The following is a 24724-nucleotide window of genomic DNA, read 5'->3' as shown; positions in this document are numbered from 1 at the left end:
TAAATTCATTATTAAACTCTTATACACATTTATCTTAATTTTGTCCCACACCCAAACGCACAATGTGTACATTTAGCAGCATACAACCAAGGGGAGTTGTACGTGATTGTGTTCCACTGACGACCTGCAAGGAATAAGGCATATGACCAAACAATAAGTTACTAAATATAAGCCAAAAACGACATGTATCGGTGCTGGATAACCGGGCAATTTATTGACCACATAACAGTGTCAAAATTAAAAAACAATAAACAACATAATGGGTGTATTTTAAATACTTAAGTTTCCCTTTTTATCAATGGGAGTATTGCACTGTGAATTGTATACAGCCTAGTGAATGGACACGAAATGACAGCTATAAAACAATGAGACAAGAAAACTATTTTTAAAAAGAGCTTTCTTGCAAAAACAAACTAATACTGAGTCTGAAAGATTTTCATTAGAAAAATGGACTCAAGTGAGACAGAAAGCAAAAGTATACGTTGCACATTTATCGAAAATATATCGTGAGGAATAAAACTACTATATATAAAGTTTATATATAAGTTAACTTTGAAAGGCTAGAGGGGGGGGGGGGGCTTAAGTTACATATAGACAAAATGTGCTTTGTACAGCCGTCTTGAGCGATATCTTCGTTATGAGTAACGAACTCTTATTAAACAAAGAGCACCAAAGTCTTAATTTCTGAAGAAAAAAAAGATTCATAACTTCTTTATAAAGGGCTATTATATCTTGAGTATAGCTCTCCACTTATTAAAACAATGCAATGCAAATACGAATGCTCGTGCCATTTCGAAAGCTTTTAAATGTTACACCACAAACAAAGTGAATTTTTTAAACATACAGAACGAGAATATTACCCAACAAATTCGTATCAGATCAAGCATTCTGAAAGTGTAAAGTTCGATACATAGTTTGAGCAGCCGAGTTACATCATCATAAATTTAGCCAAACTATACACATAAATATTTCTCCGTACTCGTGTCAAGGTGTACAGAGGAATAACAAACTACATGCATGTATACAATTAATACATGCCTGGCTCGAAAGAGGTGAATATAGATATTAGCGAAGGTAAATGTAACCTCAAGAAAAAGTTGTAAATCCTAAACGAAGTGGGTAATGCATATATTTCTCGTTCATACTCAGATGACAGTCATTCCTCGAGCACAAATCATAAATTAATATCTTTAGAATGCATATATTTATGGTTAATACTCAAATAACAGTCATTCCTCGAGCACAAATCATAAATTAATATCTTTACAAAATCTCCAAAACGAAAGCTGAAGAGGGTAAATGTCACACATTGAATACATGCTTGGGGTTGGTCTATTATCATACCTTATTTAAATATGACACCAGAGTAAAACAATATTGCATGGCAAAAGCATATAATGAATGATCATACATAAGAACACAATTATATACCTGCATTCTCCCAATACAGGTATATAACGGCATGCGCCGATTTACACGTCATGACATGAAGTGTGGAGGTGTATGTGTGTGGAGGAGGTGGGGGGGGGGGGGGGGGGGGCTTAATATCACTGTATTAAGTGGACTTATGGAAGTGTATATCTGTTTGGAATGGTTTGACTATATATCAGATATGAAATAGTGATGTGACCATACAAGTGCCACAAACATAGCCAATGATGTGATATGTGTCACATGTGATGATATTGATGATAAAAGAATGTAAGTGCACAAATGTAACAGTGATGACACCATGCATGTGTCAACAACGTAATGACAAAGAGCCTCTTAAAGAAAAGTTACACATCCATGACCCTGTATATTTTCTCAAAATACCAGTTTACCGTAAAACAGCTGGACAAAAATACAAGGTACGGGCAAATGAGATTCAAATACCAAGGGAGTCCGGTCTAAAATAAGTGTGACAAATATGTAATCAAAACTAAATAAAACTTGTTATAGAGAAACTTACAGATATACTCTTGGTAACGACTAGCACAAATAAATAAATAAATACATACAAGTTCTTGCAATCAGAATTAAAGCGACATGCAAAAATGGTGGTCAAAGAACGAAACAATGAAGTACTACAACAGGTTTTCGAATTATTGCATATAATTAATTTCTGGCGCAAATGGATTGACAGTGCGGGTGTATTTCAAAAACTGACGTACTTCGTAAAACGCTTAGACTTGAACACAATGTGGTTATACTCCATCATCTAGGGCCAAAGTTCCATTCTGACGGAACTTTAGTACACAGAAACAACTGACAAGCATAATGCTCTTTGGCTACAGGGAAAGTATCAAGGATATTCCATCAAACGCTTCAAATTTTACACTGACTAAATCTCATCTAATTACATATGGACGGTGTCTAGAATCTGGGGGCAAAGGATTGTATACGCACCGTGTTAAATACATTTTGGATATATGAAAAATTGCAACTGAGATAAATCTCTGATAAATGGTAGCTCATAGTATACGACTTGGATACGACTTGGATACTGGTTAAATTTACGCCCTGAAAACACTGTTTGCATCTTGTAATTGTTAATTAATTGTTTTTTAAACCGCACCTTCCAGATTTCTAACCATGAATTTCCGTAGTTATTTGTTGGTGTGTGTTCATCGTGAAACATCAATTATCGGTGAAGATTGCCATATGAATGTCTTTATGATGCACGTATTTCTGCTGAATTATCACAAACTGTACGAGTTTCAAAGGTTCATAAGAATCTAATGATAGTGGTAGTGCCACGATGTTAGGTGGAATTATGTAAGTCTGCATGGAATGGTTTGACAATATATTAGGTACAAGTCGCTCTACTACACTTTTTAAACGTGATTTTTTGTGCACGGCTTATCGGGCTGGGACCCGCATGAGCTCTCTGACCTAAGGCTATTCGATTGATGGCGGAATAATTTCTCTAAAAGACACTAATCCACGCCATTGTGTACTGTTTGCCCACGACTTAAGGCAGATTAAAAAGGTATCAAGCGTAAAATCTGTGCACATCCCTTAATTGCAAAGGATTGGGCCGCTGAAGTAGGTTGTGTTTTGTTCGTTGGCGGGAGAAGGAACACGATGGTTGTTTACTTAAACCAAAGCTGGCAGTCGAGAAACAAAACTGCTGGTCCCAGAAATGGGATCGATCCACACAGGACAGGAGAGAAGTGACACGACTGAAACAATCCTTTCTTATGAATTATCCTATACCAACGACAACAATATCCAGGCAGACAGACCCGGTCTGTCCAGTCAGCCGCTGGGACCGACAGAGGGTGCTGAGACAACGTCTGTTAGCTCTACCAGGCTCTATGTATTTATCACACAGTGTCGTCATCATCTAGAGCTTGACAAGCAAGGCCTCCGGAAAACCGCATCACCAACAAGTGTTGACAAGACTCCATCACAAACATAGGGAACGCAAACAGTCCGGTCACCATGTGGTCGTATGTTCTTTTCAAAAGGAAGAGGAAAGAAGTGGCTGTCTTGAACGGCGAAGACCAATAACCTCGGCAAACATGCTTAGTGCAAAAAACGAGAGAGAAAAAAAATTCAAAACGATGTCACAGATTGTAGAGGGTAACACATGGCAGAAATATGAAACTTGAAATTCCAGACAGTTTCCCTCTCGGTTTGGCGCCTTGAGTTGACACAAGTCCACGCAGAAAACCGAGAGGCCCTTCCAAACTCCTGCACTCCTGGCGGCCAGGGGGAACAACTCACCGCATGGTTGGATCCGTCAGGCCATTGGCATTTCATTAAATATTGGTGAGACGGGAACAGCAACGAATCTCGAATCTCCATTCCCTTTAGTGTAACTATAAAGAACACCAGCATTTAGGAACAGAACTATTTTAAACAAGCTATGAAAAATGTGTAAAATCTAAACCAAAATAACACTAAAAGCTGCACAGGTGTTAAATATTCTTTTAGACGCAGTAAAATAATTTAAAACTGTTCAAAATGTGAACTACATACAACCTCATGGGATACAGTGATCAGCATCTATACAAGGCAAAAATAGCCATTACAGTACACCATCCGCAGAAGCCATAAAATCAGTATTTTTCAACCACATCCTGAATACCGTGTTCTCAATCTCTTTCAACTACACCCTGAATACCGTGTTCTCAATCTTCAGGATGTATTCAATAAATCATAATGGCGCCATTGTTATCCCATAAGTGGGTATAACAGTTTTAACAGAACCAGTCATTTGTCTTTTCACAATTCATACACCAAAAACTTGAGCACTTAAGTAGAACTTATTACACTTCCGAGATATTCCTGGCATGATTAAGGAATGGTATACATCCTCCTAACGAACAAGGTGACGCATGAAGTCACAATAACAATGGTAAACCATAGACATGTATAGTAGTGTGAGTGACAAGATCAGCAGTCAGTGGGTGTCCTGCCCCAATTTATTACTCGCATCAAAAGGCATATGTCTACTTCTGAGTACTATTCGACCATTAGAACAAGGCGCTCTATCCCGAAGTAAAGATCACCTATCTTTTCTTTTTGTACATCAGAGTATGATGCTGATTAAATATGGCCTCCTATCTATTTCTAATATCACACACAATCTATCTATATTGTATCCATCATACTCATCCAAATATAAATGTACAAGTGTAAGTATTTGCAGTTAGCATACACAACCAAACATTTCTACAGCAACATATCACCCGACTGTGTATCCACTACAAGATAGATAGATACGGCAAACAAGGATGGAGTCGACGTTAACATAGCCTAAGGCACATAAGGTGTCGATTTGGACATTGTAGCTAAACTCTAAACTAAGAGAGTACTGTTGTATACATATTATGAAGTTTTAAACACTGTCCAGCACGTTTAAGTGGATATTCCATCCGTGATGTGAACGGTCGCTGTCCGAGACGTTCCCCTTCAGACTGGGTCTACCTCAGAACCACTCTCATTTAACCTCCGCTTCAAAACCCGCGCCAGTCGTACTAGCCTGCAAGGAAACAAGAAACACAGGTGGTTATTCCTACAGACACGTAGTTATTCCTACAGACACGTGGTTATTCCTACAGACACGTAGTTCACTGAATATGATGAAACAATATGTTGCCGCAAAATCATCATTAGAAATGGTAATTTCTTTTAAATGTCTTTAAAAGTGAGCGACTGCTTGAAGTACCACTGATGAGGAAATTGTTTACCAATTTTTGCCCTAAATATGGAACTGGTGGTAATTTATTCCTGTTGACTGTCAATGGCTAGTCCATGCACCAGCTGCTATCTGGCAACTCATTCCCAGAGAGTAGGAAACCAGCCCTTATAATAGGTCCACACATACCTGTACCTGATTCACCCGATACGGAATCAAATGGCAAATAACTGACAGCAGATCAGTGCTGCTGAGTACTCACAGATGCATCACACGATAAACGACATGCAGAGAGAGTCTATCATTTGTAGTTATGGCCCGCCACGTATACATTGCAGAGGAAGTCTGACAGATTTGATACACAAATATATACTTTGTACTTTCGATTCTGACAGAAATACATAGCATTTGTGTGTGTTTCATGGCTGTTTATGATACAGTCCTCTTGTTGTTGAAGTGATCAAAATAGGAGACATCATTTAACGTAAATTGATAGAGCCACTGTAAAATGTAAAATTTCTCATTTTCATTTGTCCAGTTATCATATCTAAGATGAAAAGGTTCGATAAGAAAAGACTTTAACCGTACCAATAGTGTCGCATTTCAAGATGAAGCAAATTTATTCGCGAAATCTGACTGGGTCGCACCAAAGAACGAAGACGCCTTAAATTATCACGTACACAAGCTAAGAATATTTGAATGGTGTTTGAGTGATGTCCCATGTAGTCATGTGCAACTCGAATAACTGCATATTACAGGTTATGCTTTTCCGTTTCACTAAATAAGATAAGTTCTAGGTTCCACTGGGACTCCTTGCTTTACACTGCGAACAACTGTCTAATACATACAACAAAGGCGTGGCGTCCACACACAGACGTTTGTCGATGGCCTACTTAGTTCTTTACGACAAAATGCGTGGTATAACCTGGTGCAAACATTTCCATACGATAATTTCGACTCGTTCCCATTCAATATCTATGGACTATACATAAGGGTGGTAACATATGCAATATGAAGAAGAAACAAAACAAAAGTTATAATTCGTTAGAATCCGCGGCGACAATTTCATATTGCGCAACACACTGTTAAATTGCATGTAATGGATGGCGGCCGATTGCATTATGTGGTAATAAAGACAGATTGTTTGCACAATGCCAATCCGCTTTTCACGCGCGGTAAATCACGTAATTGCTGGTGAGAAGAGCTCCACAACTACTCTCATCAAATCTCCATCTATTTTATCACCAGAATTCAATAGAATACGGGAAACCATTCTTGAATATTATTCCGCTGGAAATTTCAGTTCTGGTCGACGAGACGCTAAACGTCCTTCAAACCTCTCGTCCAGCTATCAAATCTGTTGTTGATGCCGTGCCAAAGCTTTGCGCTATAGAATCTGGGAAAGACGGGGACAATGGCAAAACACGGACGTCTCATAGGCAAAGCGATCGGCGTTATTAAATTGATATCTGATCGCGGTCACGACACCGAGCTTTACCTCTACCTGGGGAATAGTTGGTTTATAGCTGCGGGCCCACGCTGGTCCCTTGAGTGGAAACACAAGCCAGAGATCATCAGCACAGACTAAAATCTATTTACTTTCAATTCGACTGGAACTTTAGCCATTACAAGACAACAATAACAAGCCCCAAAGGTTTAGGGAGGCTATGTGAATGCCGGTTAACGTTAGGAAATCAGCGCTGTATCCCGCTTGTGCTTGACGCCCAAGTCAATTTACTGAAACTGACCTATAACGGTCTGCCGAGATTTACCACGGGCCAAAATGAGGAGAAAATGTGATCGAGGTGGCCTGATACGGGGAAAAAACAATAACATATCAAATCAGTTTACAATACATGTAGACGACAAGCTGCCGTTTAAATTCTGACACAAAGAAAATGTAAATCGAATGTCCCCACAGTAAAGACGATGAACAATACCTTGTCGGTTAAAAAAATACGTGAGATGTGTGGATCAGTAACCATTTTAAATCTATACACGTACAGCAAATACATGCATATATTTAGCCATCACCCGTTTTATACGAACTGTACGTTTTGGGGGAAAATACTTTTTTTTAAACTTTTCTCTTGCCCGATGTTTTGCACGGCAATATTTCTTAGCTGGCGTAACGTTCCAGGGGGCATGCTCCATATCACGTCTGAATTATGACACCAAAGCAATACTAATGCAATGTTTAAACCTAAACCAACACTTTGCACTTCGAGTGAAGCTAAGAAATCTCATCCAATAATCAATCAATACCATTCAACAACAACATTTTTATGGACAGTGTTTATAACTAAATACATTGGGTGGTGATAACTTTAATGTCGCTGTACATGGCCAGAATAATAAAATGTGAAGTACGAAACGACTGTCCATCTAGGACTTGTAGAAGATAACAAACAATAAAATCAAAGAATATCTATTATTTCACATTTTAGGTCATCACCGGTTCTGAGAATTAATTTCAAAGAATCTAAATTCGGAATCATACGTCATCCCAAATCTTTACAGATACTTGCACGCGACAAAACTCAGACCACTTATCTATGGCTTCATTATCAGAACATAGACAATAGCCCAGCGCCTTTCACAATGCTCCAGGAGCTGGAAAGCGATAAGTTACGGGCATCAAGAAAACCCGGAAAGGATGTGCAAGAAACTAACAAACGAGTCGATCGATTCAGTAACAGAGAGTAAATATAATTTACACATATTTTAATTTCTATTGATTCGCTGTTCCATCAGCACAAGTCAGAATGCTACCGAAACCTTACAAATACGTCCCCTCCTCCATCCCCGCTTATAGATCCCCAGAAAAACCGTAATTGCTCTTTTTCAGACAAATCTCTGGCAAAACTAGTTCTTCTTTTTCATCGCCCAGCACACTTATCCTCAACTCATGTGGCCGATCGAGTGGGAACAGAAAATCCCGGCTGATAACATTTATGGCTCATAATACACGCTTTAGAGAGTGTTCCTCCACGCTTGACTGCTCGCTCTGTGCCCATTATTGTTGGTGACAAAAGTCGATGCACTTGAAATGCTAGGGCTTACACAGCCTGCGCGACATTTGTAAGTGATACCCAAGAAAGGAGTCAACAATGGTGCCTCTTACGGGATGCTTCCCGCTCTGGCAGACTGACAGACCCCGCTCTGGCCGAGGCATCTCCCAATACTCCGACCCTCTTAGTCATAAAGCAAACTTAGGAGATGCCAGAAAGCAGGCATATCAGTAAATTCAAAATAAACTAATTGTGTTTGCCTGTCCTCTTTGCCGACGTAATTGAATTTAATTGAAACATAGCTTACACCAAGGTCTAGCACTTCAGGAAGGCAAGATCCCTGGATTGCCCTGTCTGACGTAGAGTTTTGAGGGTATACCAAATGATCTGGACAATGGCACAGTCAAACGTGCCAGGAAGGTGCTTAGGACATTCGTACGCGTGTCTCTCTAGAAATGTTGGTTTCTGGGTGTGAAACCAGTATTACAGGTAACGTTGAGCACTCACTGTGATAATGCAATGTACAGCCATGACAGTTATAAAGGCAAGTTCAACGTTCAGCGATGTATGAATACAGTGTACATAAAGATTTAGCTTAACCATTGTGAGCAAAGAAGGGATAAAATATTTTATTTCAGCCATATCAAGGCAAGCCTACACTGAAAACAACCTTTTATTTCGTCAAACTTATGTTATCAACCCGGTAAGTTGACAGACATGTTTCTTCAAAGCAGAAAAAGGGTAAGAGAAAGGTTTTTAATGAACAAGTACATAATCAGTTGAATCATCTATTAGCACTCGCCACAGCTTGAATCTTCACCTTAGAAATTACTTTCCCTCATACAGGCACCAAAATCCATCCATTATTCTTATTTATTGCCCAAAAGTGGCACAGTATGAATGGCAAACACACCATACACAAGAATTGGTGGTGCCGCTTGTTTCGAAAGCTCTACTCAGAGATGCAGTGGGCATTTTACACTTAAGCTTTCGATGAATTATCATATGTCTGACTGTTGCTTGTAACGAATATGTTCCAGGAAGTTAATAACACTTGGTCTTAACAGAATGGAAATGTTTTGGTCAGCAGAGCGAGGGTCAAAGGAAGATAATATTACATTTATTGTCAGGGTTAATGGTTTGATTAACGCCTGAAATCCGAGAGTCCGCGAAAAATGTGCGAGACAAAACTCCCAGTGGCGAGACGGGGCGATCTAGTTAAGTGGAAAATGAACGAACATAACACTGTTGTCATGTGCTGGGACAATGAGAGAGAGCCAAGCGTTTAATGTAATGGTCTCTGGTGAAAGAGGAGATGGGTGGGTGCTAGCACTGGGTGCCAACGGACCATGACAGCTGCAATATGGTGCGGCATGCGGCGTTACAACAACTCCGGGAGTGAACATGACCAGCAATCGTGTTAGGATTGTCGCTTAAACAATTACAAGGCCCTTGTGGGCAAACCTCTAAAACAGGGCCCAACGCCATCACTTGATGAGCCGTGATCTGAGGGAGTGCGTTCAATCAGAAGCTGTCTCATTATCGTGTTGGGAGCGGATTGAGACAGTCCGGCTAATCCAGCTGGGATTACACATATTGTAACTGTCTACTGGTCCAGTGATCAGGGGACAGACCACTACTGATTATGACAAGTACATTTGCAGGCCTGCGATCAAATCGGGATAATCACTCCATGATATCATTATTATACGCCTCATTACCTCCCCTCTTCACCGCAGCCTTTCAATCTTCAATGATGTCTTCACATACACGACCTTCAGAACACTGGCAATTTGCTTTCTGGGTCTGTTTGCTTGTTTCGGTCTTGACCATTCATTCAACATTTATACTCTCCTACAAAAAGGTTCCTATTGCACTGTATTCTTGTAACAATAAGGTCTGTCTGGAAGTGTTAAATTTATTTATTTATTTATCAATTTTTTTCAATTTATTAAACTGTTGTTTTGACACCATGGTCGAGATTTTTTTACCTGTAGAATGCCCGCCACTTTCATTGGTGGAATAAACACAAAAATATAAAATCACAGAAGGTGACCAATCCACTAAAACCCTAAAGCATTAGTGGTTCGTCACAGCCTACTGAGCAAATCAGCGTCAACTCAAGTGTCCAAATAAGGAATAATCTGTCATGGATTCAAAGCATGGAATCTATGGATATACATGGTCAGGGCTTGACCACAGCTCCGACAAGAAAGTCAGGTAACTTAAATACTAGGTTCATGCAGCCAGCCTTTGGCTTTTCAAAGAATACATGGGCTCAAAAACATTTTGAGACACTGTGAAATGGAGGACATTGGAATTTGGTTGAAATATCTTCTTGAGTCTCTGGTCTGCATGCTCTCAATGGTCTTACTTTGAGTGCCTGCAGTTAACTTCAAAGAAAGCATAATGGACGTATAGACTGAGACAGTTCTCCATAAAATAGTGTCCACCAGTTGGTAGAATGGATGGGGAGATTTGACTTCAAATACTAATAATAATGATCACAACTATTCACATATTACTGATGCTCCATTATACATTTTTATTTTCTCCTGTTTGTGTGTGGACAACACCCAACATCATTAAATATACATCTCCTCTCACCATAACGCCAGCCACTGTTCTATAAGCAAAAAATTCTTGAGTACGTCATAAAACACCAATGAAATATTTATTTATTTATTTGATTGGTGCTTTACACTATACTCAAGAATACTTCACTTATAACACCGCGGCCAGCATTACAGTGGGAGGAAACCAGACAGACCCGGCGGAAAACCCACGACCATCAGCAGGTTTTGGGCAGAACTTTCCACTAATGGCCAGAGAGGAAGCCAGCATGAGCTGGACTTGAACTCATAGCAACCACATTGGTGAGAGGTTCCTGGTTAATTATGCTGTGCTAGCGCTCAAGCCAACTGAGTCACGGAGGCCTCACCAGTCAAATAAATAAACTAAATAAATAAATACATTCATTTAGCAACGCATGACTTGCACTACACCTCAGCAGAAATCCTGAAAACTCTTTTCCACAGAGCTCCTCCATTGACACCTTATATTAATGACCAGGTTGTTTTACCTTTCCCGACTTTCCTGACTCTCTTTGTAAGCTGCGCTGGTTTTCATCAGGTCCTCATTGACCGTCCTCAGCTGAGACATGAGTAAGTTGTTCTCCTTCTGAACGCTGTCTACGTGACAGTCCTTCTCTTGAAGCTGGACTTTGTACAGGTCTACGGTGTTGTTCATCTCAGTAGTAGTTAGCACATCCTTACGAAGACTGTCAACAAAAAAGGGGTGATTAACTCATGCTCAGTTCCATGTCATGAGGACTGCTGATGTTAGCCACAAACTGACTCTAGGGGTAAATTATTATCCACTAAGCAAGCCAAATATGCTCAGTGTAAGCCCCAATACCTACAACACATCCTCAGTGTAAGCCCCAATACCTACAACACATCCTCAGTGTGAGCCCCAATACCTACGACATATCCTCAGTGTAAGCCCCAATACCTACGACATATCCTCAGTGTAAGCCCAAATACGTACAATATATCTTCAGTGTAAGCCCAGTTACCTATGATATATCTTCAGTGTAAGCCCTTACCTACGATATATCTTCAGTGTATGCCCTTACCTACCCTCAGCTTAAGCCCTTACCTATGATATGTCTTCAGTGTAAGCCCTTACCTATGATATATCTTCAGTGTACATGTAAGTCCTTACCTGTGATATATCTTCGGTGTAAGCCCTTACCTATGATATATCCTCCGTGTAAGCTCTTACCTATCATACATTCTCAGTGTAAGCCCTTACCCATCATATATCCCCAGTGTAGTCCCTTGTCTATGATATATCTCCAGTGTAAGCCCTTACCTATGATAGATTCTCAGTGTCTGCAATTCCTCCTCCAGATCATCCACTTTGCACTGGGACATGCTCAGCTCATTGTATGCTTTGGCAAGTTCAGTCTGCAGTGAAAAAAATGATGTGAGCCAGATTAATGAGCAAGGTATATCAACAGTACCTGGGGTGAATCTGCACCTTCACCTGCTTTGTTTAACCCTTGTTTCTATGTCCATTATGAACTGACCCACCATCTGGTCAACAAACAGCAGCAGCTATAGATAAACATAAAACCACATGCAGTTTTGTTTGATGTTACATGACTGTTATTAAAGGACATACACATACTAACAACAGCCGAACGTTGTCTCTTTACTGAATGAGTGAGTGAGTGAGTGAGTGAGTGAGTGAGTGAGCGAGTGGTTGCGGTTTAACGTCGTGCTCAACAATTTTTCAGTCTTATGACAACTAAGGAATCCTTAGAGTGTATGTAATGTACCTCCTTGTTGCAGGACAGATTTCCACCACTATTTTATCTAGTGCTGTTTCACTGAGGCGATTTACCGAAGACAAGTAAGCCACCCCGCCTGAGCCATTATACTGATACAGGTCGACCAGTCGTTGCACTCTTCCCTTCATGCTGAATGCCAAGCGAGGAAGTTACAACTTCCTCTTTTAAAGTCTCAGGTGTGTCTCTTTACTGAGAGGTTTAACATGATGTCCAAACCATGATAAATATAAGCCTGGGATATTTGTCTGAATATCTCCAGATCAACATGTGTTTTTACATGCACAAATACATGTACATGTTACTGCTAAACAGATATACCTGGCTTAATACTTTTACGTATGTCATTCATGCCTAATCATAATGTCTAATTCATTATGTTATTCAGGATCAACTAAGTTAAATCTTGTTCTCCTATCGTTTGTCACATGACACAAAAGAAAACAAGCATTTGTCCAGCACCTAATGCATGATCAAGGCAATATTCATTCATTACATCATACATATCCATTTTTGGCTGGGTACCTGTTCACCCACTTTTTAGGACATAACCATGTTTATTTTCTGCAATATCAGACATTATACCACACCTAGTCACAGTATACTGACACTATGAAGGAACCAGACATAAAGCGGTCAGAAAATATTTTTCTTCAAGTTTCTGGATGTTCCTTGACTTGGGTTTGAACCCAGATTTGTCACGTGTGAGGTATACCACATAGTTACTACAGACAAGAACTAAAATAATCACATACATGTATTTCCTATAGTTTTATCATGAACATCATGTTATGTCCATAAGATTACACCATTAATTATGTAAAAAAGACACTTTTACCTGCACATTAGATATATGGGTTGTTCTCCCTGACCTAAGAATGTGTGGGTACAGGTTAGTCTGGCATTATCAAGCTTGCCGAGAGTTTGAGTTGACAGGTTGACTACAGAAGTCAGTCTGAGCCAAAGAAGGTTTGTTTGCCTTGGCACAAAGGCCAGTCAGTAATTCCACTCAAAAGGCTTAATGATTAAAAAAGTAAATCTGGAGAAGAAACATGAAGGCAGGAATTTGAATGTAAAACTTGTGACTACAAGCAAGATCTGCAAGCCGACTGTGGGTCTGCATGTCAGCCGCAAATTCAAACAGATATTGTCAATGAATATATTGTCAATCGAATTTCGTGTCGGCAGGCGAACAAGCTGTACCTATTCCTCCGCACGCCTCATCACATATGCAGCGAATTTACCCTACATGGGCCAGCATAATCAAGGTCAAGCTAAGAGATGGAAATTATTGTTTGAGCAGAAATTAAGAACTTCTTGTGGGAATCCTGTTCTAAGAGAATATTCAGTCTGGACATCAAAGGTAGCCGTCTGCTAGAGCCCTTCATTGATACACCCCAGTAATGGGCCACGCAGACTGTAGTCTCAGGTTCGTGTTGTGAGATTTGCAGCTTTATTCAGCCCCAATTGAAAAAGCAGACGATGTCCCGTTATGTATTCAGGGAGGCACGTCTCTCCACCCGGTTCTCTCGATCGATAGGCCGAAAGTTACCACCTTGGCCAGCATCTACCAATTACCACTCGGTTTCACTTCGATCGTTCACCGCAACAGCTTTCGATTTTTCTCCAGAATTATCCTCCCCTTATTCAAACTCACAATGCCAAAATAACTAGTAACAACCATATGGTCTCCGCTACAGCATCCATAGAAACAATGAACCAAATTAGCCTCCCGCACCAAAAACATATTCCTCATCATGGAAACCGCTTCAAAAGCTTGGGAAGGCTAATGTCATCTTGCTCACAGCATTAAAAATGCATGTGCATATACTGCAGAATTTTTTAAAAATAGGCTTGACAAGTTTATTTTGGTAAATATTGAGAAATATCTACATTGCAACAATGCATGCATGCATGACAGGAATTTTGTACAAGAAAATATACAAAACATGATCAGCATTGGGTTTGTCAAAACACTTAGCCATACAAACATATATACGCTCATTATACACTTCACCTTCAGGAATCCTACATTGTATTTCGAAAATTCAAAAAGATTTATCAAAATAGATACCCATGTAACTTATGTATTTTACAGCCATTTACACATGATTTACAGCATCCAAAATCAAAATACCACATGCAAGCAACAAAGGTTGGTCACCTTGAAAAAGCAAATATATAAACTGACGTTTGTTTTCAGCATGGCCATTAAGAGTCCTGGAAGAGGACAGTGTGTCTTCTGCAATCTAATTCCAGGCTTAAACTGACATAAGATCAAATTCAGTGCTAAGCCCAAGCCAGCAGCAAAGTCTAGTCAAGTCCATTGGCCACTCCAAGCTGTACAACTTTATGTAACTATTGACACTAGGGCTTGAGCAGTGCCAGGGGGCAAATTTCTAAATACATCCAACAAACAAGCTTCATTATTAGCTGAGAATGAGGAAACCATTGGGTTAATTTGAAGAAGATTTAGCAGAAATCCGCTGGAGCTGATTGTGTTCGCTGGGTGATCTTTAGGTGTCTAGATAAGCCCCCTGACATAGTGTATGCTTAACAAACATGGGGTTGTGTTCCCCCCAATACTGTCAGAAAACCTCTCGTATTCTCAATATTTACCCCCGTGGTAACCTGACATGAAGAGGGACAAAACTGTTACGCAGTAAATCATCAACAGACCAAGGCCTCACCCTCGGTCCCCACTCCAACCACTCCAGCACTGATGATCAGGGTAGGAATTCCCATTCATGTCAGCCCTCAATAACTGTATGTGTGTAAAATCTATTCGTTGCTTATACAGAGGCACAGAATTACTTGATGTGAAGATCTGTATATACATGTATATACATAACATATATTTACAAAAATCATAATCACAGATTGCTGTTTCATTTTAATTTGATGAGGTTTTACACTCATAAACACAAATAATGATTAAAATATACTAAACTCTGTTTTGCTTGCCAAGCTACATGTAGCAAACCTGGTTTCACAAATTGCACGCAGGTTACAAGTTTCCATGTCAGATGGACAATCAGATGGTATGTGCTTTATTTGCTATGTTTAAACCATGTATGTGTTAAATTTTTAAAATGTGCGAACAAAACAAACACAAAATGCAAAAGGGAAAATAAGCTGTTTAGAGTGTCAACTTTAAAAGTGTGAGGCAGATATAAAGACAAGCCACCCCTGTTTCACAGGACTTGCTGCCTATGCTATGCTAAATAGCAACCAAAACAAGGCTGAAACGACTTCATCTCTGTCCAAAACCTCATCAGCCTGTGCTAAGTCAGGGGTGAGCCGTCCTGAGAGGGTGACAAACAGCGACCCTGTACAGAGATGATGAGGGATCCAAGGGTAAGCTAAACATTCTACATGGAGAGATGCTGGACGTCAACCACATATACTCTGCTCAAGACATGGACACAGTATCACAGTATATACTATCAAATGTAGCCTAAACCAATAACTAGGCAGCTTCCCTGTTTCTACAATTCCTTACCACCAAGTCTTGTGTTTTCATGTCATGTATTAAACATTCCTAGTAAAACATCTACATCTAAAAATGAATGAATACTGTTCCTAAAATAATTACACTATAGGTCTTAAGAAAACTATAGGCCTTGTTCTGTAGTATCAGTAATATATAGAGCAACATTAAACCTAGCCTCCAGTACTACATGTGTAACTAGATTTATGAACAATGAGTTAACAATATTTATTAAAACACATCTAACTGAATGTGTACCTTGGAGGCTCCATATTTGATTCAGATTCATCACTGCAACTCCATTAAAGAGATATGTCTGCTTTATGCCATTTAAAAATATTGATATGCAATTAAGTTTAAAAATAGAGACGAGATACAGATGCTAGTGCATGTATATTTCAACTCGGCATGGTTGTATACCTTAGCGGCTTCTTAGGTATATACCCATGTATATTATTGTGGATGCCTGGGTAATCGTGTGAACTTTAACAACTTGCACAGAAGAAACAAGACTCATGGCAGATATTAAGTTATGAATCTTGTAGCTGGAAAAATTCTGGATGGAAAATCATTGTATTACATTATATTCATTAAAACTCTCAATGGTCCAGACAATGTCTTTGGGCAATTTTAATCATCTACGAAATACTTGCATGTAATTTGAATATATACTTAACAGATAGAGATTTCTGGCACACATACGTACATGTACATAAAATGAAGGTTATTACACGATGGGTGCAGGGAAAGAGAATTTAAATTACTGGCAAAGCAAATTTTAGATGTTTTCGTAAAAAGTTAGCTTTGATGTGCTTTAATGCAATTTGGGCTTAGAGAAAGAGGCATGGGTGAAGTCAGTCAGGGAAGTGAAGGTTGAAAGTTGAACTTTGAGGGTTTCCCTGGCTGGTGCTAAGATGGGACTGAGTAAAAGGATCAAGGCAGTGTGTCAAGCATGAACTTAGAGTATTGGGGTGTCCGCTCATCGATTTCCCGCTGTTCTACACCAGGTAGGAGACATGATGTTACTATGGAGATAGCCAGCTCTCAGAAATGTGACACGGCCTTCGTGGAATGGCGAATGTTTGTGAAATAGACGCCATTGAGGGCAGAAAAGCCCTTGGCCAATCAGCTTCCAATTTTCCTCCATCGATAAAACCAATAAGCTTGACACACACAAAGATATGACCCAGAGACTTTTTCACAAAGATAGCATAGATGAATTTGGGAAATAAAAGCTGTTAAAAGCAATTTATGTCCAGGCTTTTCCAAAACCGTTCCACAATACCTGAAATTCAGTTAAAAAAAGGCCCCAAAACAGACCTGGTTATTTTAGTAGTCTGACAGCAGTGCAGTAATACAGCAGTTGGCAAGTTCATATGAGAATGATTTTCCTGGGGCAAAATAAAACCATATTTGTCCTGAAAATTAGTGATTTTACCTGACTGATGAGAGGGTCAAACAGTAATGGGTTCTGACAACACGACTTGGTTGCTTCCACGCTCTGGTGTAATGTACAGTATGCTAGATTAGCTGTGCTACGGTGCATGACAGCTGTCACTCAGGACATTACGACTGGCACTTACTCACATATTGGCATCAGAATTTTAGATGATACACATGAAAACATACTAAAAATTGCAATCTTAATACGTTCTTTATACAAGAGGAAACATAATGCAACCAGTTGTCCTGGACACGAGCCATGACAAAAACATGTAAGAAGATATACAGAGAGGGGGGAACAAATGCTTTAGTTTCTCTCATTTCTTCTTCCCCCTCCCCTCTCAGCCAAAATGAAATCTGCCCATGAATAAAGAAGTTGTGTTGGTCACAATTAACTGGTTTCCCCATACACCCAGTTCACATTTTGAGAACAGCTCGTGTAAGGCACCTATTTCCTGCTGAATAGATGGCTAACCTCAATTTACACTGTTCAAACAACTGGCTCTACCTGCCTGGCTTTCACAACTCTGCTTGTCATAATAAGCTCTGTAGCAGGCTTGGGCCAGGTATAGGTAGCTGGGACACAGGTATGTCGTACAGCACGAATTCTACCTCGTCCAGGTGGCCAGGGAATTAACTGTGCAGGTGCTGATTAAACATCACCAGACCCAACCCAAACCCTGCGGTAACGAACAGCCATGTGGGGGAGGATGAAGCATAGAAGCCACTTAACAATATACCTGAACCTCGTCTCCATTACCTCACATTACATGACATACCTGAAGCTTTTAATTATCACTCAATTCCATTACACAATATTCCTACACCATCAAACACTTTCATCCCACACTGAGTAAATAGAGTTTTCCCCTTTACATGTGACTCCCCAGTGAGTCAGTACTTTACCAATGAGGCAGCTGTACACAGGCTAAAGGTGCTCCAGGTACATGAAAGATAATACAGGGGAGATAACCCCCTGTCATCTGCAAAACTGCTCTGCCAATCTATTTCTTCGCAGCTTTGTGCAAATGCTAAAACATTTGCTTATAAAAACAACCAGTACCAGTATAATACAGTGTGGAACTACACTGGATGTGCCAGGAATACAGTCACTGGAGATGGTGGATATACAATTTTATAGACACTATGCCTGATTTTTGGAAACAAGCATTGAACACAAAACCAATCAAATTTTTGTTATTATTTTAGAATATCCCAAATAAATGTACTTTACACAATGTCAGGTTCAAAATCGGTAATAAAATTAGTAAAATTTAAAATATTGGTCACTTTATTATTTTTCAAACTTCAGAATCATTTCACCACTGTAAATAGGACAGCATGAGTCTGATGTTTTCTGTAAGGCAAAACTCTGATCTATGGAGAAAATTTCATTTCATTTAATAGTGAATATGGACTTTTGACCAAAAGTCTCCAGGACAGCCTCTTTTAGGATGAAAAAGGCACCAATGTCACAACAGTACTTTATCATAAAAAGCTTATCAAACTGACTACAATCATTCCATTATGCAGCTAAAAAGAAAATCTTTGTAACAAAACAAAAAGACATCTTGAAAAAATATGTTTTACAAAAAAAAGTGAATTGTTAATTGTTAAAAATTACATCCTAATCTGTTACCTATCCAGTAATTTCACTATCCATTCAGATACATTCAGATTCCACCAAAGCCACAATCACTGAGAATTTTTGTACAACATTCAAGGTATATGATACTTCTCTGCAAATACAAAAAGTACATGTAACCACGGCAAACAATCTTTAAAACAGAAGATGAGTGGAACATTTGTCATATACCAAAACCTCCCTTTCATTCATACATGCATTTTACAACAACAGAAAACTACATTAATTTTTGTCATTGTAGCAGAAGTCAATGCTCACTGTATCACCTCCCAGTACATAATTACCTGTTTTAAACCTTTACTGTTTGATTTTTTCATGAAGCTGGTTTAATTTGGCTGATTTGGATGTTGGCTGAAATCTGAATTCGACATGACCTGATATTTTATTATATTTGATTTTAGTATGACCACTGTAAAACAATAAGGATATTCTGTATGGTACAAAGCATGTACAGGTGAGGTAAAAGATCAGGAATCTTCACATATTGGTACATGTTTTCTTATGAACAGTATGTTTATTACATGAAGTTTTATTACGGTCTAGGTCCCCCATGGCCGAGGTGGTTAGCACACCAGTGCGGCACAACAACCCAGAAACCTCTCACCAATGTGGTCACCCTGAGTCAAGTCCAGCCCATGCTAGCTTCCTCTCCAGGCCAACGTGGGAAGGTCTGACACCTTCTGATGGTCAGACGTTTCCCCGGGCTCTTCTCGTTTTCCTCCCACCTCAGCAGTCGTCGTATAAATGAAATATTCTTGAGTACCGCGTAAAACAACTATCACATAACCCAATAAAAATATGATGGTCAAAAATTTCTCAAGCTGCTTACAAAAATTAGCAAAATGAAAGAAGCATTTCTGGGCGCACAAACTGAAAGAAGCATTTTGGAATCAACAAAATGAAAGAGGCATTTTGGTACTACATGTATTATATTTAATTGAGATAGACATCACCATCGATATACATGCATATAACTGCTCCACAGACAGGTGATGTACACCTATTTGGTCAGAATACACATATAAATGTGTTGACCAGAGTCAGTAAAGCGCACAGATGATGGGGGAATCCCCTAGCACCTCTAATGCTTGTTTAGTTCAGAGACAGGACCTGTAAACTAGCCCTCTGTACAGTTGAGACCTGGTAACAATAAACCCACTGTTTACCTAGCCAACCATGTCAACAGTTCAACACTGTCTGCACATGGTATGTGTCAAATGAAGCTTGAACCTGCTCCCAGCAAATCCACACTACATATGTATACAAGGCTTTGGGGTGTTGTCTTTGACCTCTGCATTTCAAGCCACACAGTGGAGAGGAGATCAAGAGACAGAGTCTTGTCTGACACTATCTCCTCTAGGTACACACATGGTTTTGTAAAACCTAGCACTGTTTTCACACACTAAACAACTATATCCTTAATGAAACGTTCAATAAAATGACAACCTGCAGTCAACTGTATAAAATACTTGCTGTCAAAAATAACATGAATTTCAGATGCCATATTACACTTTAGGAGGCAGAAAACTTCAATTTAGTTTGCACATAATATTTTAAGCAGATTCTGATTTTTCTCTTTGTATATTTAGTTTTAATTACTATTCAAACATGCGATAAATAATTCTACATTAAATGGATAAAATGTGATGATCCCTTTTTACTATCAATTTATATCAAAGTACCCTGTTCTATCAGCTGAATGACATCTTCAGAGTACATGTACGTTGAGCTTGAAGTATGAGTGTGCACACCTCTGCCAACTACAACAACATAGTGTAGGCTACTGGTATATGATACTCACCTGCAACACTGACATATCATTCAATGCCCACAGTATATGTGTGTATGCTTGGGGTTTAACGTCATACTTAACAATTTTTCAGTCATATACATGTAACGACGAGGTGTGTGTACATATACTGTGCCTTCATGTGGCAGGGCAAGTCCATGCTGCCAAAATGCTGCTGTCACTGAAGTATCATGCTGAAGACACCAGACATGACACCCCACCCAGTCACATTATTCTGACATTGAGTCAAACAGTCTTGTTTCTTTGCTCACAGGAAGGTTTTGCAGCAACAAGTATCATTTTTGAAGTCTTTGATATGAGAAAGCCAATAGTAAAAAGAATGTAACTTCACACCACCAAAAGTGACCATCTGTCATTTAGATGCATAAAACAGGTTCTTCACTATTATTCATTATATTCAGAATTCTTCTAGACCAGTTGTAGAATCAAACTCCAGCTATACACAATGTATACGTGTAAATTAAGGTCAGCAATTCTGTGAGTTACCTGATAAAGTGTGTTAGTTAGCTTTGAACACTTCGAATTTCTCTATTCCTATACCTGATCACTATCATACAGGTGAAACAGCAGAGCATAACACAACAAAAGAAAACATATTCCTACCTACATGAAATCTCACAACAATCTCACTGTCAATTCTTTTACCAACATGGTGATATTTGTTACCTTATGGAGATTTACCTATGGAAATTCTGCATGGAATAGCATATAAAAGCTCATATACTGTTCAAGTACTATACACATGGGAGCCTGCCTAAATCCAGCTGAAACAAGAACTTTTTACAAAAACAGTATGTTGCTCATGGTTTTGAGTACTTAACCATACCTTTTTTTTTTATAAGAGAAATGTCAAATTAATAATAATGATGGGGTCACAGATGTAGTATTGAATCTGATCAATCACCACTTCTGACAGATCGGCTTGCAGATTTTGACATCAAACGCACGGCGCTGACAGCCTGTCAGTTGAGCAAATATGTCCAAGACAAAGCGAGTGGTGTTGAAAGTCGATAACAACCTACTTCACAAAGGTGGGCCATATTGAAATTTTATCCCGCACTGGGTTTAAGAGCCACAGAGACTCGGGGTCTGGCAAGGTTAAGACTGAAGTCTTCGTTTAACTACAACAGCCTGGCGAGTAATATAGCTAGGGATTTGGCATTAAATATACATAAAGCTGGTAAAGGATGGTGGGCCTGGAAAGACAGGTAATCAAATCAGTGTCAAACGAGTCTGGAGCAGGTAAGTCTCCAGTCTGTGTCTGACGCAGAACAATACAGACACAAAGCTCAACACACGTTTAATCTCTGTCCCACTTCTCTCTCTCTACATTACTGTTGTGGAAGAGCCCAGATTTCATATCCATAAGAAAGAACTTTGTTTACCCGTTTCACTACCCCTTACAATCTTCCCTGCCCCGCCCCTTTCTGCACCACCTAATCACACCTTATCAGTATTAATCCTGCAGACCATTTCTGGAGCTAAAGTCCACACAGGTGTGGGGCTGTCTTTCAGGTAACAGCAACAGCCACACTCCAACACAAAGACTTCCTAGTGTCAACTCATATAAACTTAAGTCACTACATCATCACAATTTTTCAAAACTCTGCTCATAAATTAGATAGAAGAGAAAAAAAATATAAAGTACTAATGATCGTTTTTCAAACTGTTTCTAATGGAAACAGTAGCAAATTTTCTAACTTGTTAGCAAATTGGCAAAGAGTGCTGTCATTTAACTACAGCTTAAATTGTTTTTACAATAGTAGAATACAATACGGTGTAAAACATACACCTTCACTTCAAAAAGGAATTCACAAGTAATTCTGAAAGGCCAGATGAAGTGTGATTCTCAACCTGACATAAGTCTGACATTTAACTGACCAGTAGAAGACTGCAGAAAATATTCAGATAAACTAATTCATTATCACTGTAATCAACCTAACTTCAGTTGGTTTTGACTGATAAATTGTAGGGTAGAATTACCAGGGTACGGATACCATTCTCAAAGGGCTACATTCTCAGGACGTTGAGGTATCACAGACCTCAGACCTGTCAGGTAAAACACCCTACTGACCAAACATAAGCTACCCACTTGTAAACAGGTCTACAAGATGTCCCTATTGCTAACCTACAAATGTTTAAATTCCAGAAATCATGAAAACTTCAAAATTAGTTTTGATAACAATAATATAATAAAGTAATGTTAGCCAGATTAGGGAAGAAGAGATTCTGGTAGAGGCCATTGTCACTGTGACCACAATGAGAGTTAATGGGACACCAGCAAGAACATGGGACACTAGTCACTTTACAAGTCTTATGTAATTTCTGTCCACTGGACACCTTTATCTGATCTCTCGAGCCAGATCCACTAAAAAGCCTTTGTTCCTGAGGGATTGTGAATGCGTAGTCTGACTTCCTGCCTGAGCACATTTCCCTCACCGTCAGGATGAGCTGACAGGGCCCTCTGCAAACATCCTATTCAGACAGGTAAAGATTACATCTGAACTTTCAGCAGTTCAGGATTATACAATCTAAGCCAATGGGCACTTTCTCCTCATTAAATCAAGACACTATCTGCAAGTTTTACATACTCTTCAAGTTTGGTTTCAAAAATAATTTATACTAAAAAAGATTATGAAATAAAAGATAAAAAAACAACACTGACAAAAATGATTTAAAGTGGAACATACCATATGTCTCTGCCTAAAATGATCATAAAATTATCAGCTGGAAAGTGAAATTTTATTTGTGGGTTATGAATCAGAAACAGCAGAAACTCATTGGATTTCATCCACAAAGCAGTTTAGTGGTCAAAGTGATAGTGACTGATCAGAAGGTGGGAAATCTGAGAGAATGTGATGACCTCAAGGCTGTGAATTTATGGTTACCTCTGACCCTGGCACTTAGGAACCGCTGGCCCTGACAGTAGACTGCCAAAGTGCTGATCACAGGGCTATTGATGGGAAATAACATAACACAGCTATTAGCTGCTAAGTGTATGCCCAATTTTCCTGTACAAATATCATTTAATCAGAGGTCAAGACTCAAGACAGACAAAACTGTTATAGAAAACAGTCCATTGCTAGAAGAGATAAGAATGAGCAAACATACAAAAGCTGAGGGCCCACACTACACAGAGGTCTGACACCCCCGACAGTCTGACACGCTTACAGTCACGCCGCAGGACAGGCTAGATGAAAGGCATAACAGGTCATGATAAAACTATAATGATATTGAACAGGCAAGATGAAACTATAACCATATTTCAGATGTCAAAATGAAACTACAATTACACTGGACAGGCAAGATGAAAGTATAGCCACAACAGGTCAAGAGGGAACTATAATCATACTGGACAGGCAAGATGAAAGTATAGTTAAAAGGAAACATACATGTACACAAAATCTGACAGAAGATGGACTTTTATGTCACGAAAGCCATCAAAACATGGAAGTTTTACCAACGTTCAGTGACAAAAGGGAAAGGGAAACTTATGTAATAAGTATTAGAAACAGTGAATTACAGAACAAAAGTACTCATCATGAAAAAAACTTCACTCCAAAGTATTACAATGAACCCATTCCCACATTTTGAGTAGATCCCTGGGTTTGCAATGATATCCAAGAACTACATTCTTAGACACAAAAAAAAAAAAAGACAATGGCAAAAAATAGCCAAAACCCATGATATCTATCTAAACCTCTCCTATCATACCATCTAATTACTGTACCACTTTTACAATTGCACACAGCACATCACACACTGCTGATGATTGGATGTAATCAGTCCATTTGTTATTAAAGAGGTCAGGATGGACAAGAAATCTGCCACTTATGTCCCCAA

At 39.2% G+C, this 24724-nt stretch overlaps 1 protein-coding gene across 1 annotated transcript in view; it reads right to left on the bottom strand.

Moving 5' to 3' along the window:
* Positions 1–1524: 1524 nt before the first annotated feature.
* LOC135466236 (uncharacterized) overlaps positions 1525–24724 on the bottom strand; it is a 58910-nt gene continuing 35710 nt past the window's right edge. Inside the window, exons 10-12 of the mRNA XM_064743641.1 lie at positions 12016–12110; positions 11222–11419; positions 1525–4972 (exon numbers count right to left, since the gene is read on the bottom strand). Of these exons, the coding sequence (XP_064599711.1) occupies positions 4903–4972; positions 11222–11419; positions 12016–12110 (363 nt within the window). The 3' untranslated portion in view covers positions 1525–4902. The remainder of the gene's footprint in view (positions 4973–11221; positions 11420–12015; positions 12111–24724) is intronic.

This window comes from Liolophura sinensis, chromosome 6 (genome assembly GCF_032854445.1).
Source record: "Liolophura sinensis isolate JHLJ2023 chromosome 6, CUHK_Ljap_v2, whole genome shotgun sequence".
Classification (NCBI taxonomy): domain Eukaryota; kingdom Metazoa; phylum Mollusca; class Polyplacophora; order Chitonida; family Chitonidae; genus Liolophura; species Liolophura sinensis.
This window is presented reverse-complemented; position numbering and strand designations above follow the sequence as displayed.